The sequence below is a fragment of the Python bivittatus genome, unplaced genomic scaffold, assembly GCF_059951505.1.
Source record: "Python bivittatus isolate LINGU-HERP-01145 unplaced genomic scaffold, Pbiv_v1 ctg000200_np1212, whole genome shotgun sequence".
NCBI lineage: Eukaryota > Metazoa > Chordata > Lepidosauria > Squamata > Pythonidae > Python > Python bivittatus.
The window spans coordinates 20,080,910-20,096,789 of record NW_028277040.1 but is presented as its reverse complement, the minus strand read 5'-3'; the positions used below and the strand labels follow the sequence as shown (position 1 = coordinate 20,096,789).

At 40.0% G+C, this 15,880-nt stretch overlaps 1 protein-coding gene across 3 annotated transcripts in view; it reads left to right on the top strand.

The window, feature by feature from the left end:
* Window positions 1–3,838: 3,838 nt before the first annotated feature.
* The window catches only part of MTX2 (metaxin 2), a 48,382-nt gene continuing 36,340 nt past the window's right edge, over window positions 3,839–15,880 (top strand). The window contains exon 1 of one of the 3 annotated variants that reach the window (XM_088135771.1): window positions 3,839–4,003. In XM_088135771.1, coding sequence (XP_087991897.1) covers window positions 3,964–4,003 — 40 coding nt within the window. In that variant the 5' untranslated portion in view covers window positions 3,839–3,963. The remainder of the gene's footprint in view (window positions 4,004–15,880) is intronic. The other 2 variants (XM_088135770.1, XM_088135772.1) reach the window with 2 other exon arrangements.

Sequence of the window (15,880 nt, the reverse complement as noted above, 5' to 3'; positions counted from 1 at the left end):
GATTACTCTATCACTCTGAGCAAAAAATCATTTTGGGACAACTATACTTTATTTTACAACCACAGCTTTCCAGCTATGTCACAATTATGAGATTGCTATTAGCTATGCAAGGCCAAAAACATTTGCTTGGGCAAACTTTAGTACTTGGCTTCAGCTACAAAATCTGGTACTACATTTGTTTCTGGATGGTGAGTGAACTTTCAGTTTTTTGCATGTTTAGCTTCTGTGGTATGAATAGTTTGTCAAATTTATTTGTGTATGTTGGAACTCTCAATGCACAATAGAGCCAACAGATAAAAGGCTGAAGACAAGTGTAATAAAGTATACAGCTTACTTTATCCCATCAATTCTTGTATAAAACACAGTTCAGAAAGAAATAATAAAAGGAGAAAAACTTTTATTTTATATATAAACAGCTATTCTCTTCAAGGTCAAACACCACTCTTCATGGTAGATACAACCTGAAGTGAAAACCCCATAAAGCCTTTCATTAGACTGCTCTCCCCTCCCTGCTTTCATTGAGAGTTGCAAGATTAGGCCAGAGATAATGACTAGCTCACTGTGGAAATACAGTAAGAAAGAGCCACGCTGAAATTAGATCTAGACAACGCAGTAATGAAAAGCATTGACCAATATTGCAGTATTATAACGGATGGGGATATTTATCATAATTCTGTTCATTATGATGGATTGTTGGTTTGAGGATTAGCCACATAACTATCCAGCAAATGGAGGCAAGGCATATGTTTGAAGGTGATGACATTTACTACGTAAGTCATGACGGATGTAAAACCCGTTAGTAATATAAACAGTGTTGGCTTCTCAAATACTGCTGACAGTTTAATTCTGCTTCTGCTATTAAAATGAAATATGAAGTAAGAGAACAGAAAGCCTGGAGACATTGAAATTGTTTGAGTATATACTGTCAGCTTTACTGTTAGTCAATGCTGTTTAAAGTCAGATCTATGAGAGAACTTGTATCTGGGTGAATGTGTGTAATATGCAGATATACCACGTAAAATTGTAGATCTCCAGTACTGTAGTTGCCTGATAAAAACACAAACATATAATTCCAAAGTACATATTTTCATAAAAATACTGAACTTTGAAATTCAGATATATCAGTGCTGGGCAATATTTTGGGCTGGTAAGCACATTTGTAATTTTGAGAGCATGTCTTGGACGCTTGCACAAAATGGCCTCCATGAAGTGGCTTTATTATTTACAAAATGGCTGCAACAACAGGTGTGGCCATTCACAAAATGCTCATTTACTGGAAGATGGCCAGTTAAAAGCAGTTCCACGGCACACCTCTTCTAGCTTTCAAGGATGCTCCCTTTCATCACAGCTAAGCTTTGTGGTTATGTTTTTTTTCTCTCTCTCCTGAGTAGGTGGACATACTTCCAAAAAAGAGCATTTGGTTATAGCCATTTACCATTTGTATTTTGCAGGAATGCCCAGAAAACATAGAGGGCTGAAAGACATTCTTGTAAATCAACATGATACTGGAGCCAGTTACTTTGCTCTGCAGCATGCCAGCTTTTCATTTCTAATCAGTTTTGAATTAGAAACATCTTTAAAAATCTTGCCCCTGTGACTCAGGTGAAATCTGAGAAATCTGTATGCGGGCCAAGAAGCAACAGTTAGAACCGGTCATGGAACAACCGATTGGTTCAAAATAGGGAAAGGTGTACGGCAAGGCTGTATACTGTCACCCTGCTTATTTAACCTATATGCAGAGTACATCATGAGAAATGCCAGGCTGGAAGAATCACAAGCCGGAATTAAGATTGCAGGGAGAATCATCAACAACCTCAGATATGCGGACGATACCACCCTAATGGCAGAAAGTGAAGAAGAACTAAAGAGCCTCTTGATGAGGGTGAAAGAGGAGAGTGCAAAAGCTGGCTTGAAACTCAACATTAAAAAAACTAAGATCATGGCATCTGGACCCATCAATTCCTGGCAAATAGAAGGGGTAGAAATGGAAGCAGTAACAGACTTCATTTATTTGGGCTCCAAGATCACCGCAGACGGAGACTGCAGCCATGAAATTAAAAGACGCTTGCTCCTTGGGAGGAAAGCTATGGCAAGCCTAGATAGCATATTAAAAAGCAGAGACGTCACCTTGCCGACAAAGATCCGCATAGTCAAAGCTATGGTTTTTCCAGTAGTAATGTATGGCTGTGAGAGCTGGACCATAAAAAAGGCCGAGCGCCGAAGAATTGATGCCTTTGAACTGTGGTGCTGGAGAAGACTCTTAAGAGTTCCCTGGACTGCTAGGAGGTCAAACCAGTCAATCTTAAAGGAAATCAACCCTGATTGCTCATTGGAAGGATCGATAATGAAGCTCAAGCTCAGATATTTTGGCCACCTAATGCGAAGAGAGATCTCTTTGGAGAAGACCCTGATGCTGGGAAAGATTGAAGGCAAAAGGAGAAGAGGACGGCAGAGGATGAGATGGTTAGATAGCATCACTGAAGCAATGAGCATGAAACTGAGCAAACTCAGGGAGGCAGTGAAGGACAGGAAGGCCTGGCGCAATATGGTTCATGGGGTCACGAAGAGTCGGACACGACTTAACGACTAAACAACAACAAAAGGAGCAAAATTCTGCTACATTATGCGTAAGCTTCACCCACAAATGGTTATTGATGTTAGGGGATAATTTTGCTTTGTTTCATAGAATGTATTTTTTTTAGTCAATGACTGAAATAAAGTTTCTGTCTGTCTTTAAAAATCTGAAGTCAGATGAAGGCAGCCTGGTAGATTCCAAGCAAGGCAGCCACTGCTCAGTGGTGGCCATGAGTACCACTTAGCCTCCCTTGAGCTGTACATCTATGGGTGGTTGAAAGAAGACACCAGTGAAAAACAAAACCTTATTAGTTGCCAAAAATCCAAACATCGCTTGGCTATTTTTTCTCCGCTGCAACTAATGGCCAAGTCAATGAGAGCGAGTGAGGAAATTATAAGGGGCAGGGCAACCCAAGCAATGGGGGTGAGGCAACAGGACACAGCTTCCCTCAGTGGTGGTGGTGAGGCGGGGGGGGGTTGCTCCACTTTCTGCTTGGCCCTCTGGGGAGTGGGGATGGCATCCACCTTGTGTTTCTGGGCTGGCATCATCAGGTGCCTTTGGAGGAGCTGTGCCACTGCTCCTTCCACGTTCTAAGCACGATGCCCGCCATGTCCTGTTGAAATCCTAGAAAAAATTAACAACTATCCTCACAAACCAAATTGAGCTGACGAGATACCTATTTTCTGGCTAATTACTAATTGGTTTACTATCTTGAATGAAAACCATAGAGCTATCATTTCGTATCTACTGAGCCATAATTTGCATGGGGCTGCATTCATATGTGACCCCCAAGGGAACTCCATGGCTGCCCCCCAGGCTCCACGTACTGATTTGGAAATGCAGGTGCCTGAATGGATCTGCGGTTGGGGCAGTCGGCTTTACGGGAGTTTTTACCTCGGGATATTACAGACGGCGGTAGGCCGGTGCTTATTCGCCAGCTTCAGCCCTTCGCCAAAAATTCCAGGGGCAAAAACGGCAAAACCAAACCACACATTTTGTGACTAGCGAGCCCATCAGGGGTTTGCGCTTCGGCGGACTGCGGTCCACTTCCCCCAATGCACGAATCGTTGGCGAATCTAACACACCCGGGTGCGCGTAAAGGGGAAATCGGGATCGCAGCCGCCTTCGGCTCAGACCCGCAGCGACTCTTGCGAGCAGGCGGGAAGCGCCACTTCCTCCTGGCTCTTGCAAGCAGGCGCTTTCTCCTCCTCGCGGCCGGCTGCACCGAGGGGCGGAGCAGGCCCCGGATGCACTTCTCCCGCAGGCGGTCGGCGCAGCCGCCGTGCTCTGGTTGGTGCCCTTAACCTTGGGCCGCTTGCGACGCGGGCTGGAGACCCGGGCGCGAGAGGGGAAGGGCGGCCCGCAGGGACTCTTCTGCTGTCGGAAGCATGTCACTGGTGGCGGAAGCCTTCGTGACTCAGATAGCAGGTGAGGGGCAGGCAGCGGCGGGGATGGGGGGCGAGAGCGGGAGAGGAGCCGCCCCTGGCTTTGCGGCGGCGGAGGAGCTCGGCCTGGGCTCCACCTCGCGTCCTCCGAAGAAGGAGAGGCGCCCGGCCTTTGGAGAGTTGCCTGGGCTGGGTGGCCGTGAGGCTGGGGCTGCCCAGGGAAACGGAGCTCCCTTCTGGGCCGGAGAGGTCGTGTTCTTGAGAGCAGCCTGGCTGCCCTGCTTCGTGTTTGCATTTTGGACCCCCCTTCCGGATGGAGGCCTGTCAGCATTATGAGTGGAAGAGGGTTGGTCTGCTTTCCTACAGTGCTAATCCCAGGGGTGTTGGAGTTCAGCTCCTAGATTTCTTAGTCAGCATGGTGTAGAGGTGGAGGTGCTGGCCTAGAAACCAGGAGGCTGTGAGTTGTAGGCCTCCCGTAGGCCTGAAAGCCGGCTGTGTGACTTTGGGCCAGTCACTCTCCCCCAGCCCAACCCACCTCACAGGGTTGTTGTTGTGGGGAAAATAGGAGGAGGGAGCATTAGGCATGTTTGCCATCTTGACTAATTTATGAAAAAGATGGGATAAAAAAATATAATAATGATAATGGCTTACAGCTCTGAAGGCCCCAGCTTTGTCAAGAAGTTGCACTGTTATCATTCTGTTGCCTGTGATGGCCCTAGTCCTTCTCCTACTAGTTGTTCTAACTTAACCCGCCACAGGAGTAAAGGCAGGCATAATTACTGTTTTTGCTGCCGTGCATTTTGTAGTTGCTGGGTCCCTTGAAGTTCTCATGTTCAGTAGTCGTACATGCAACATGAAAAGGTATCTTCAATGTTACGTTGAATAATCCTTTTCAGTTTTGAGTTTATTTCAGGCTTGTGGGATCCCCTCTATTCTTTATTAGATCCACTGATCCTACCATGTGCAAAAGAGGCATGATGCAAAATGGCATCTTCTAGGGTGGAGCCAGGGATCTTCTGAATTCCATGAGTTACATTTTTGAGATGATCTACGTATTGAGAATTGGGAAGACTTACTTATCTGTTTCAAGTAGATGCCAGTAGGTCCAGATTTCCTGTGCATCTTTTAAACAGATGGGATTAAGTAGGAAATGGGGCATTGCTTAAAATGGAACATGATGGAAAGTACAGGTAGTCCTTGGGTTACAACAGCAACTGGGACTGCCTGGATTGCTGTCACTAAGTGATGTGGTCATAAAGTGTGATGTCATGTGACTGCATTGCTTGACAATGGTAATCCAGGCAATCCCAGTTGCTGCTGTAATCCTAAAATGTGTGGGTAGTTAAGCAGGAAGCAGCAGGAGTCCCAGGTAAGAAGCACGGGGGTGCCGCAGGGGTGCAGTGGAAGTCTGGCTCAGGCTGCAGGCGAGTTGTGGGGGAAGCACAGGAAGGCCAAGGGAAGGAGGGTGCAGGTCGACATGAGTGCAGGGAGGCTGGGGGAATGAGGGTATGGGTTGGGGCAAGCACAGGGAGGCTGAGGGAAGGAGGGCGCAGTGTGTAGGAAAGCCAAGGGGGTACTTATCAAGGGCAACTTGTGGCATTCCCTGCTGGCTTCTCCATTGACTTTGTTTGTGGGAAGCCAGCAGGAAAGGTAGCAAATGGCGATCATATGACTGCGGGATGCTGCAACCATTGTAAGTGGGAGCTGGTTGCCAAGCACCTGAATCATGATCATATGATTAAAGGGGCACTGTGATGGCTAGAACTTCGAGGCCTGGTCGTAAGTACCACTCGTTCAGCGCTGTTGCAGCTTCAAACTGTGCTGAAGAAGTGGTTGGTAAGAAAGGATTACCTGTATAATAGTAGTCCTCAGGTTACAATGGCAATTAGGACCCAAACTGCTATCGCTAAGTGATGCTGTTGTAACATAGGACATCATGTGACTGTGTGAGGACCTCATGTGACCAAGATTTCAGACTTCATGCTGGCTTCCCCATTGACTTTGCTTGTGGGAAGCTGGCAGGGAATGCTGGAAATCCTGAGCTCCCACAGCAAAGTAAAGGAGAGAGCTGAGGTTTTATTTTCCTTTTAAAGAGTGAATTTACCATTTTCTACTTTCATGATCAATTATTTTACATAAGGAAATAATATTCTAATAGCACAGTTCTATATATGTCCACTCAAGAGCAAGTCACATTCAGTTTAGGGGAGAATAGTGACCTTTGATTGATTATGTGCCATTGTCAACTCCTTGTGACCAGATAGATAGATTTTTCTCCATAGTGATCTTAGTTGCAGGTAAAGATGCCCTCAAGCCAAGTGAGTCTAATGCAGTACCATTCATGATCTTACTCATCCGAAATGCCTTTCTGAAGAGCCAAGTTTGATCGCACATTGAAAATGTAGTAAGGAGAACGTGGCCCAAATATCTAAGATTTAACTGTTCCAGAGAAGGGGGGCGCTACTGAGAAAGCTTGAGATTGAGGTCCCTGAATGACATTCTCATGGTGGTGGGACCTTTGGCATGCTCTCTTTCAGATCTTACTGGATGGACAGATGAAACATGGAGAAGACAGTCATAGGGATATTAAGGCCCTGAGCCATGTAGTGCTTTAAAAGTGTGAACTATCCCCTTGAATTGTACCCAGAAGCTAACTGGCAGCTAGGGAACCTTCCATAGTAGTGGTGTTACATGAGTAAATCTCAGTGCACCTATAATTAATTTGGGTTACTGGGGTCACTAGCTGAAGTTTCCAGATGGTTTTCAAGGGAAACCCTAGGTAGTGCATAATACGTATAACACTTTGAGGCAAAACCAGTGGTGTACAAAATGTTTTGAATTCCAGATACTTTATTCCAAATTCAAAACAGCTCTTCTAACCATATCAGACTTGCTCCAGTATTGTTCCAATTATTCCAGAAAGGTTTCAAACTTGAAATACCTGTTAAAAGCTTAAAACAGGTGTTTTGAGCTTGAGACACTTCCAGAATGGCTGGAATAGCACCAGAACTCTTGATAAGATTAGGACAACTTGTTTTGAGGTCAAGATGTACAGGTAGTTCTTGGGTTATGACAGTAATTGGGACCGGAACTTCTGTTGCTAAGTGATCCACTCGTAAAGAGTGAATTGACCATTTTCTATTTTCATGATCAGTTATAATTTTACATAAGGAAACAATATTCTAACAGCAGCAATCCTGATGGTCCCAGTTGCTATTGTAACCCAAGGACCACATGGGTCATTAAGTGGGAAGAGGAGGGAGTCCCAGGAAAGGAGTGTGGGGGGTGGGGGTTGCTGTGGGGAGGTGCTACAGAGATTATTTTCCATAATCCTAGGCAATTCACAAACCACACTAAAATAGATTAGCCGTTGGACACATTCAAAGACAAAGCTCAGATATATTGTAGGTAAAACAACCCTATTCTTTCTTGTTTTCCTGGACCCTTTTTCTTCATTGAGCTTACCACTTACTATATTTCTTTCCTATGAATCCTATATAGGGCATTGAGGTACTGCTTAGAGATAAAAATGGTATCAGTTGCTGTTTTTTAATTTAGCAGCTTGTCAACATTCCAATTTTAAAAGAAGGCCCAGTTAGGGAAAGCATGCAGAGCATGGCTTCTGGAATTCTTTCCACCCCCTTAGGTGACCAGGAAGAGGAGGGAATGGTGTTTAGAACAGAGCCCCTGGAAGCATTCTGAGCCACTGTCTGCATGCTTAAGTTGGTCCCATTGAATTTTAGAGAGTTATCCTATTGAAAAACAGGCTGATAAACAGATGGACAGAGTCTTGAGCCCTTTACATAATTTATTTCTAAAGTTCTGTTATGCTGGAAATAATAAAACCCCATGGGAGCCTCAACATTAAAGGATAAAAGATTTGCAGGCATATCAATTTTAAAAATTCTCTTGGTTACTGTGTTCTCACCTTTCAGAAGAATTTGTCCCCTTGATGTGGAGTATGGTTGTTGTGGTTATCCTAAGCATTGTTTTCAGTTGCAACACTTTTTAGTCCAGTGATTAGCAATGTAAGCCTATGGATATCATAGCACCCCAGTTCACCTTCTCAGTCTTTATAATTTGGCAACACTGGAGAGACAAATTGAGCTACTTGTACAAGGAATCAAGAAGCAGAATCTTCTGAGGTCTTCTCTTTAGGTTGAAATGTATTAAACTGAAATGTATTGTCTGTGTCTTTATTATTTTCTTCATTCTCCAAATGACTTCCAAACTAGGTTTAAGGTGTTATTACAGTTAGCAAAGTTTCAGCTAAAATGAGAAGTAAATTAATGTTGAGATTTGCATCCTTTCTTTGATTTCAGCAATTACACAATTAGGGACTGGTTTGTAGAACCTTTGGTACAGAACCTGTTTTAAACTGTATCTGTCATCCACCATTCTATTTTTAACGAGCTGTACGTGACATCATGTATTGTGTAGTCTGTATTCATTTCCTTTTCATACCTAGAAATTTTTGACAAATCTCCCAGAGTGCGTATGATCTGATTAATGATCTAAGATGTTTTGAGTCCTTAAATGTAACAACCAAATAGTAACCCTAGATTCGTAGCTGATATACTCTACATGCTGTATAGAAAATTGAAGTGTCTTTCATATTATGGAATATATTTTCCTGGATTGTAAAGCAAATGTAGAAAGAATCCTGTTACTGCCAAGACAACTATGCTATGAATAAAGCTTCAGATAATTCATTGTGATTTAGCAATGCGCCAGCAACCAAATGCTCTTCAGATTTTTTTATTGCAATTCACATAGTATTTTAACTATGACTATGTTGGTAGGAACTCATGGGAATTGACATCCAAAGTATTTAGAAGGCACCAGTTTAGTTCCCCCAATATATTATTTTGGAAGTTAGTGTCTTTAAAATAAAAGAACGAGTTTGCAATATTATGCCTGGGATAAGGTCATCATAGCTGAAGGTCTCACCATGAATCTCATGGGGTACCATTGAGTTAATTACTGCCTCTTAATATAATACACCTCATAGTTCGATGTAGGAAGTAAAGGGCAAAGATTAGCTAATCCCATATACATTGTTATGAAGAAAAACAAGATGCGCATATGAAAGATTTGGATATCCAGTAATCTGCATCTATATTGCATAGATTATGGTATACAGATAGTCCTCGCTTAGTGGCCACAATTGGGACCGACAACTCTGTTGCTAAGCCCTGCTTTTGCAAAGTGGAAAACCACATGACCATAATGGACTTACGCATCACTTCCCATTCAGTTGTTAAGTGAGTTACCGTGGTTGTTAAGCAAAATATCAGTGGCTGTGACTTATGATTTTACTTCTATATTCTCCATTAACTCTGCTCGTCACAAGCTGATTGGGAAGCATGTAAATGGTGATCATGCTGCGATGGTCAAAAATGTGTGCCTGCTGTGAAGTGCCTGAATGGCGATCATGTGACTGCAGGATGCTGCAATGGTCATAAATGCAAGGATTGGTTGCAGTTTTTTTTATAATACTGTCATAACTTCAAATAGTCTCTAAATGAGGCAGTTGGTAAGTGAGGACTACCTGTATATTAAGTTCATGCATTCATCAAGATAATCTAATGAGGTGTTATTTGTTGTCCACACATTCACCTCTTAAAATAATAATGAATGTATTTTCTGTTCCTCTGTTTTCTTTAATACCACCTTCCCTATCTTAGATGTGTAGTAGCATGGTCATAAACATGAAACTTTTAATATCAAAAATAAAAATGAAATTTTGGTTAGTAGTAGAAGATCCTGTTCATGAAAACTATCATTTTGTCATGCAGTTCCAATTAACTATAACTGCTGTGGTGAGATGGGAGCAGTTAAAATATTGATCTTCACTACATGTGCAGTTAAACTGCTATAGGGTGATTATACTTTAAAATAAATAAATAAAAGGAAGATCTTTCTTGGCCCCAAAGTGGGTCATGACTTTTTTAGGATGTCAACTCTTTAAAAATGCCTTTTCTCTTTAGAAAAAGGATGTAGTCTGTGCCAGATATGATTGCTTTTTTTGCTTTCTATCCTTGTTTATCTGCAGTATAGTAAATGTTGATTTTCTAAAATGTTGCCCCTTTCACTGGGTAAGTTGCATTTGTTTGAACATGCTGAGCATAGTCTGTTGCTCTAATGCACTAATGATTAAATATAAAATGATGACCAAATCATTTATGAAGCGTTAAGAGGCTTTTCGTGATGATGTTGACTAGATAATGAAGAAATCATTTGCTTGCATTTTACCCTGCAAAATCTTACTGATTTAAGTTATGGTGGAACTGCTCGACATGGCTTCTCATGCTAAGAAAACTTTTTTTCCCCTTTAATGCTATAAGTGATAACCATATTTCAAACTGGTTGTCATTCGTGGCAATACTCAAAATCTATTTTAGGGAGACATCCAGTGCAATCTATTCTTCCACAGACAAATATGGGGATTTATAGAGATTTATCATATACGTATCACAAATGAGCTCTCAGGATAAGGAAATGAATTTCCTATACCGCTTGAAAGTTAACATCTTGGTTTTCAGATGGTATCAAGGTTTAATCTTTCTTACAGCAGCAGCTTAAATATCAACTGATAATGTTGAAACAGAAAAGTGGTTGCAAAAAGGATAGATTAGTGAGTCTGAAGAAAGAATTTTCCTAAGCATGAATGAAAGATTAATTTTACGGATATTGGGTGGAAAACATTTATTTACCAATATTGAGAGATGACCCTTCTAATCTTACAGTATAGTACTGGGAGAAAAGGCTACTCTGAGAAGCTGACATTCACTTTTTTATTGATATTTAGAAAGCTCTTTTGTGGCATATAACAATATCTTGAAGTTCATCTTTAGTCAGTACAAAAGTGTGCATTTTGTTCTAGTAGGTTGAGCCATGATTGTTCTTATTGTATAATAAATATGCAGAATACAGCACAAACTTCTTTGTAGGCAAACCTAAATCTTTCCAAAAGTGCTCTTTTAACTAACAAGGAAAACAGGATAACAAATATATGCATATGTTAAAGTAAAGAAGTGCATTGGTGTATTACAAAAGCACTATGGAAAGAGTTTAGATGCAGAATACATAGATAGGCTTTTTTTCTTCAAGCAAATGGAATGCTTAAGAGAGAGAGTGTATGTACAGTAACTTAACCCGGGTTGGAATGTGTGCTCAGTGATATATTTCTTCAGATTTATTTGAATAGCCCAACTTTAAGTAGAAGTTAAAAAATTTTGGGGGGAACTATATGCCAAGATTCAGGTCCAGAACTTAAGAGTGTCTCTCTGTTGTATACTTCAGTGTGTGTATGTGTGTGTGCACGTGCGCATGTAGGTTAGTTTTAAATTAGCTCATCAAATAATATATCAATACATTAACTAATGCTCTAATTTTAGACTTATCGACATGTATGAGCAAGACACTAGATATTTTTGGTGAGTGGAACAAAGAAATTATTCTAACTAGTGAAATAATCTAAGAATGATTTGCCACAGCATTTTTGTCAGGTAGATGACAAGACACCTGACTAACAATGCAACTTAGCAGCCCCCAGTAGACCTGGGATTGCAACTTCTACTATTGTCAACTATTATGTCAAAGTCTATATTTGGGGAACTATAGTTCCAACATGTTTCTAGCTTTTTCCTTTACTATATTTATAACAGTCTATATTGTTTAGCCAGATGGAATGATTTCCTATAATTTGCAGTTTCAGGAAAAAACTAGTTCAAAGCACATTTTAAAGAATCCTGAAGAAGAAATGTCCTATATATAATTAATTTGCTTTTTTCCTATTTCTCTCTCACATATGTCTGTTTTACAGCATCATGATGTGGAGTCTCAGAACAGTTCCCAATACTTCTCTACCATCTGTATGATGGAACATAGATGGTAGATCAGGGTAGATAACCAGGATAGATAACATTTTTTTTTTTTTGGAGTATCATAATACAAAATCTTGTAAGAGCTTCTGGAACTTTTCCATGATTTGGGAAGATCAGGATAGACAGCTCGCAATTCCAGATGTTTTAGATTATAATTCCCATAATTTTATTTATTTATTTATTTATTTAGTAGACTTGTCCCCGCCCATCTCCCCACAGTGGGGGACTCTGGGTGGTTTACATCAAATTAAAACCATAAAAGTTATAAAAAAAGAACCACACATCTTAAATATAAACTACCTGGAGGGCACCACCCTATCTACTTCTGTTATAGATATACACAATCATCTATTTCAGTGAGAAGCAGATTTTGGCATACTCTTTGAAGCATTACCAAACTTTTCAGGAAGACAGTATTCAGCTTGATTCCCTCTTGGAAGCTTTTCTTAAATATGAATGTACTTATAACTTAATAGCACTTCCATGAATGTCAGCCTCATTCTATCTCTGGAACAGTCATTTGGGGTTTTAACTAGAATTTGTGATTAGAGTTGTACCTGATTTACTGTGTAGCCTTGTGTACTTTTTTTTTTTTTTTGCTTCAGTTGACTTCTTTCTTAGCAAATATTCATAGGATTGCAACTTTAATATAAAGAAAGATTATCAATGCGTATATAATTTTGTCCCCTGAAATGATGTTTTAAAATAAATACTTGGGATTCTTTATTATGATTTTTAAGACCCACTGAAATACTAACTCAATGAACTTGCAATAATTGTATTAAATATTACAATTAAAAAGATAAAAGCTAATACAAACTAAAAAAACCAACCAAAACAGTAAAAAAAATAGTGCAGAAAAGAAAAAAGAAAGAATAGAAAGAAAAATAGAAAAGAAAAAAAAGAATATAGTAAAGAAAAAGAAAAGAAATACAGTGCATTTGGAAAGTATTCAGACCCCCTTCACTTTTTTCAATTTTGTTATGTTGCAGCCTGATACTACAATCATTCAAATTCATTTTTTTTCTCATGAATCTACACTCAGTACCCCATAATGACAAAGTGAAAACAGAATTTTAGAAATGTCTGTAAATTTATTAAAAAGAAAAAAACTGAAATATCACAGTATTTCGGCCCAGTCTGAGGTCTTGAGCGCTGCAGAACAGGTTTTCATTGAGGATATCTCTGTCCTTTGCTCCATTCAGCTTTCCCTCAATGCTGACCAGTCTCCCAGTCCCTGCTGTTGAAAAACACCCCCACAGCATGATGCTGCCACCACCATGCTTCACTGTTGGGATGGTATTGGGCAGGTGATGAGCAGTGCCTGGTTTCCTCCAGACAGAACGTTTAGAATTGAGGGCAAACAGTTCAATCTTGGTTTCATAAGACCAGAGAATCTTGTTTCTCACAGTCTGAGAGTCCTTCAGGTGTTTTTTTTGCAAACTCCAAGCAGGCTTTTGTGTGTTTTGCACTGAGGAGAGGCTTCCATCTAGCCACTCTGCCAGAAAGCCCAGATCGGTGGAGGGCTGCAGTGATTGTTGTCCTCCTGGAACTTTGTCCCATTTCCACACAGGTTCTCTGGAGCTCAGTCAGAGCGACCATCGGGTTCTTGGTCACCTCTCTTACTCTGGCCCTTCTCCCCTGATTGCTCAGTTTGGCCAGGCGACCAGCTCTTGGAAGAGTCCTGGTTGTGCCAAACTTCTTCATTCTGAGAATTATGGAGGCCACTGTGCTCTTGGGAACCTTCAGTGCAGCAGAATTTTTTTTGTAGCTTTCCCCAGATCTGTGCCTTGCAATAATCCTGTCTCTGAGTTCTGCAGGCAGTTCCTTTGACCTCATGGCTTTTGCTCTGGTACAGTATGCATTGTCAGCTGTGAGGCCTTCTACAGAGAGGTGTGTGCCTTTCCAAATCATGTCCAATCAATTTAATTTGCCACAGGTGGACTCCAATCAAGGTGTAGAAACAGCTCAGCAATGATCAAGAGGCACCTGAGCTAAATTTCAAGTGTTGTTGCAAAGGGTCTGAATACTAATGCCAATGTGATATTTCAGTTTTTCCTTTTTAATAAATTTACAGACATTTCTAAAATTCTGTTTTCACTTTGTCATTATGGGGTACTGAGTGTAGATTAATGAGAAAAAAATGAATTTGAATGATTGTAGTATCAGGCTGCAACATAACAAAATTGAAAAAAGTGAAGTGGGTCTGAATACTTTCCAAATACACTATATATGAAGAAGTAACTTCCCCTTCGTCACAACAAATATAAACAATTTTAGTAACTTATTGCCTTCTAAAATACAACAAATGATCTCTTCTTCCCATATCTCTTATCTGTAAACAGAACTTGAAAGCCTCATCATTCAGTCCTAGTCAGCAAAAGTCCATTAAGGGTTACCAGAGATAGCAACATATCTGTTTTACCCTTGATCAAATAAACCAACTTTATATTCCTTCCCTTTTAAGTATCTTGGCCTTTAATTCCTTCAAATAATGTACTAGAACTTGATTTCTTTTCCTTTGTTCTTTGTCTCTTGTCACAAAACCCTTCAAAACTTTAACAGGTCTCTTTTGTAAATCCAATATAGGAAAGTTATCCAAGTCACTATTCTGGTTTGTTATACAATGAACTTGTTGTCCTGACCTTTTTATGAATAGTATAAGGTCAGTTTTGTGAAAGGATCTAAGTACATTTTGAAATTGATTGTGTCTTCATATAGGTATTTACGATGGATGAAAGTGAGGCAGCTAATTCATAAAAGGATGTATTTCTGCATTCTTTATTGATCATTCCTAATGGATGGGAGATTTTTTTTAAACTGAAGCATCAGACTGGTTGCAGACTTGTTGAAGTAATAAGAATTTTATATATTTTTATTTTAAAATAAGTAGTCAAACTATCAGCAGAGCCCTGTATCTGTATGCCACTAGAAGTACATTTTTAAAATTAATTATTCTGTATTACTGATTAGTACATCTGTTTAGGAAATCAGATTTTTTATTTTCCAAATACTTTTGGGAATTTTCTAGAATTTTCTCCTATATTTTTTCCTAGAATTTTCACTGGTATTATTTACAAGATAGATTAGCAAATCTGATTTTTATTTTTCAAGTATTTTTGAGAATTTTCTAGAAATACTCTAACATTTTATAGAACATTTTCTAGAATTTTCACTGGTATTATACAGGACAGATGTAAGTGAAATCATCTAATTCTTATTTACTTTATTACAAAGCATGAACCCATTGATGTTCTGAATATTTTTCAGTAGGCAGAAACTCTGACATTCAAAGGTTTTTTGGCTGATGTCATGAATTGCACACTGATAAGATTTATTAAAGTGTCAGACCACATTTCATACAATTAGTTATCCATAAAGGTATTCATAGGCACAACCTGGAGTTCAGCTGCACATCCTTTGAGTGACGTAGTTGGAGCCTTCCTCAAAAGAAGTCAGGGCCATGTTAGAAAGGTGGGACCACTTTGAAACATCTTATTCACACTACTACTCCTAACATTGTGCTTTTGGCATGCTAAATAGTGTTATAGTATTAACACTTAGTGAAATGAGTTTGCTACCAGATTTTGGCAATAAGCCATGTCACAATTTCCATGGCAGTTGCAGTGTGAGCTGTAGATTGAGGATGGGCCAGGTACAGACTAAGGATTGCCTATCTGTGTCTTAGCTTGTTTGAACTTTAGACGTGCAGTTTTATTATCTATATCAGCAGAGGGGGAGGGAATGATTAATTAGCCAAACAACATATTTACTTGATTCATGCAAGGCTCAGCCTATGTGTTGATTTGCTTTTAAAATCAGACAGCATTTTTTAAATTGAGAAAATTATAGAGATAAAAAGAGGGCAGGCTCTTGAGTTGTTGTATGAGGTATTTATCATCCTTAATAATGACACTGGCTAAGAGTGATTGGTTGTGGGAATTGATACAGAAAAGTGTTTTGGTTGCTCCTGTAATAGCATTATCTGTTTTAAAGCAATATCTTTTAAAGCATTATAACAGAGTTGGAAC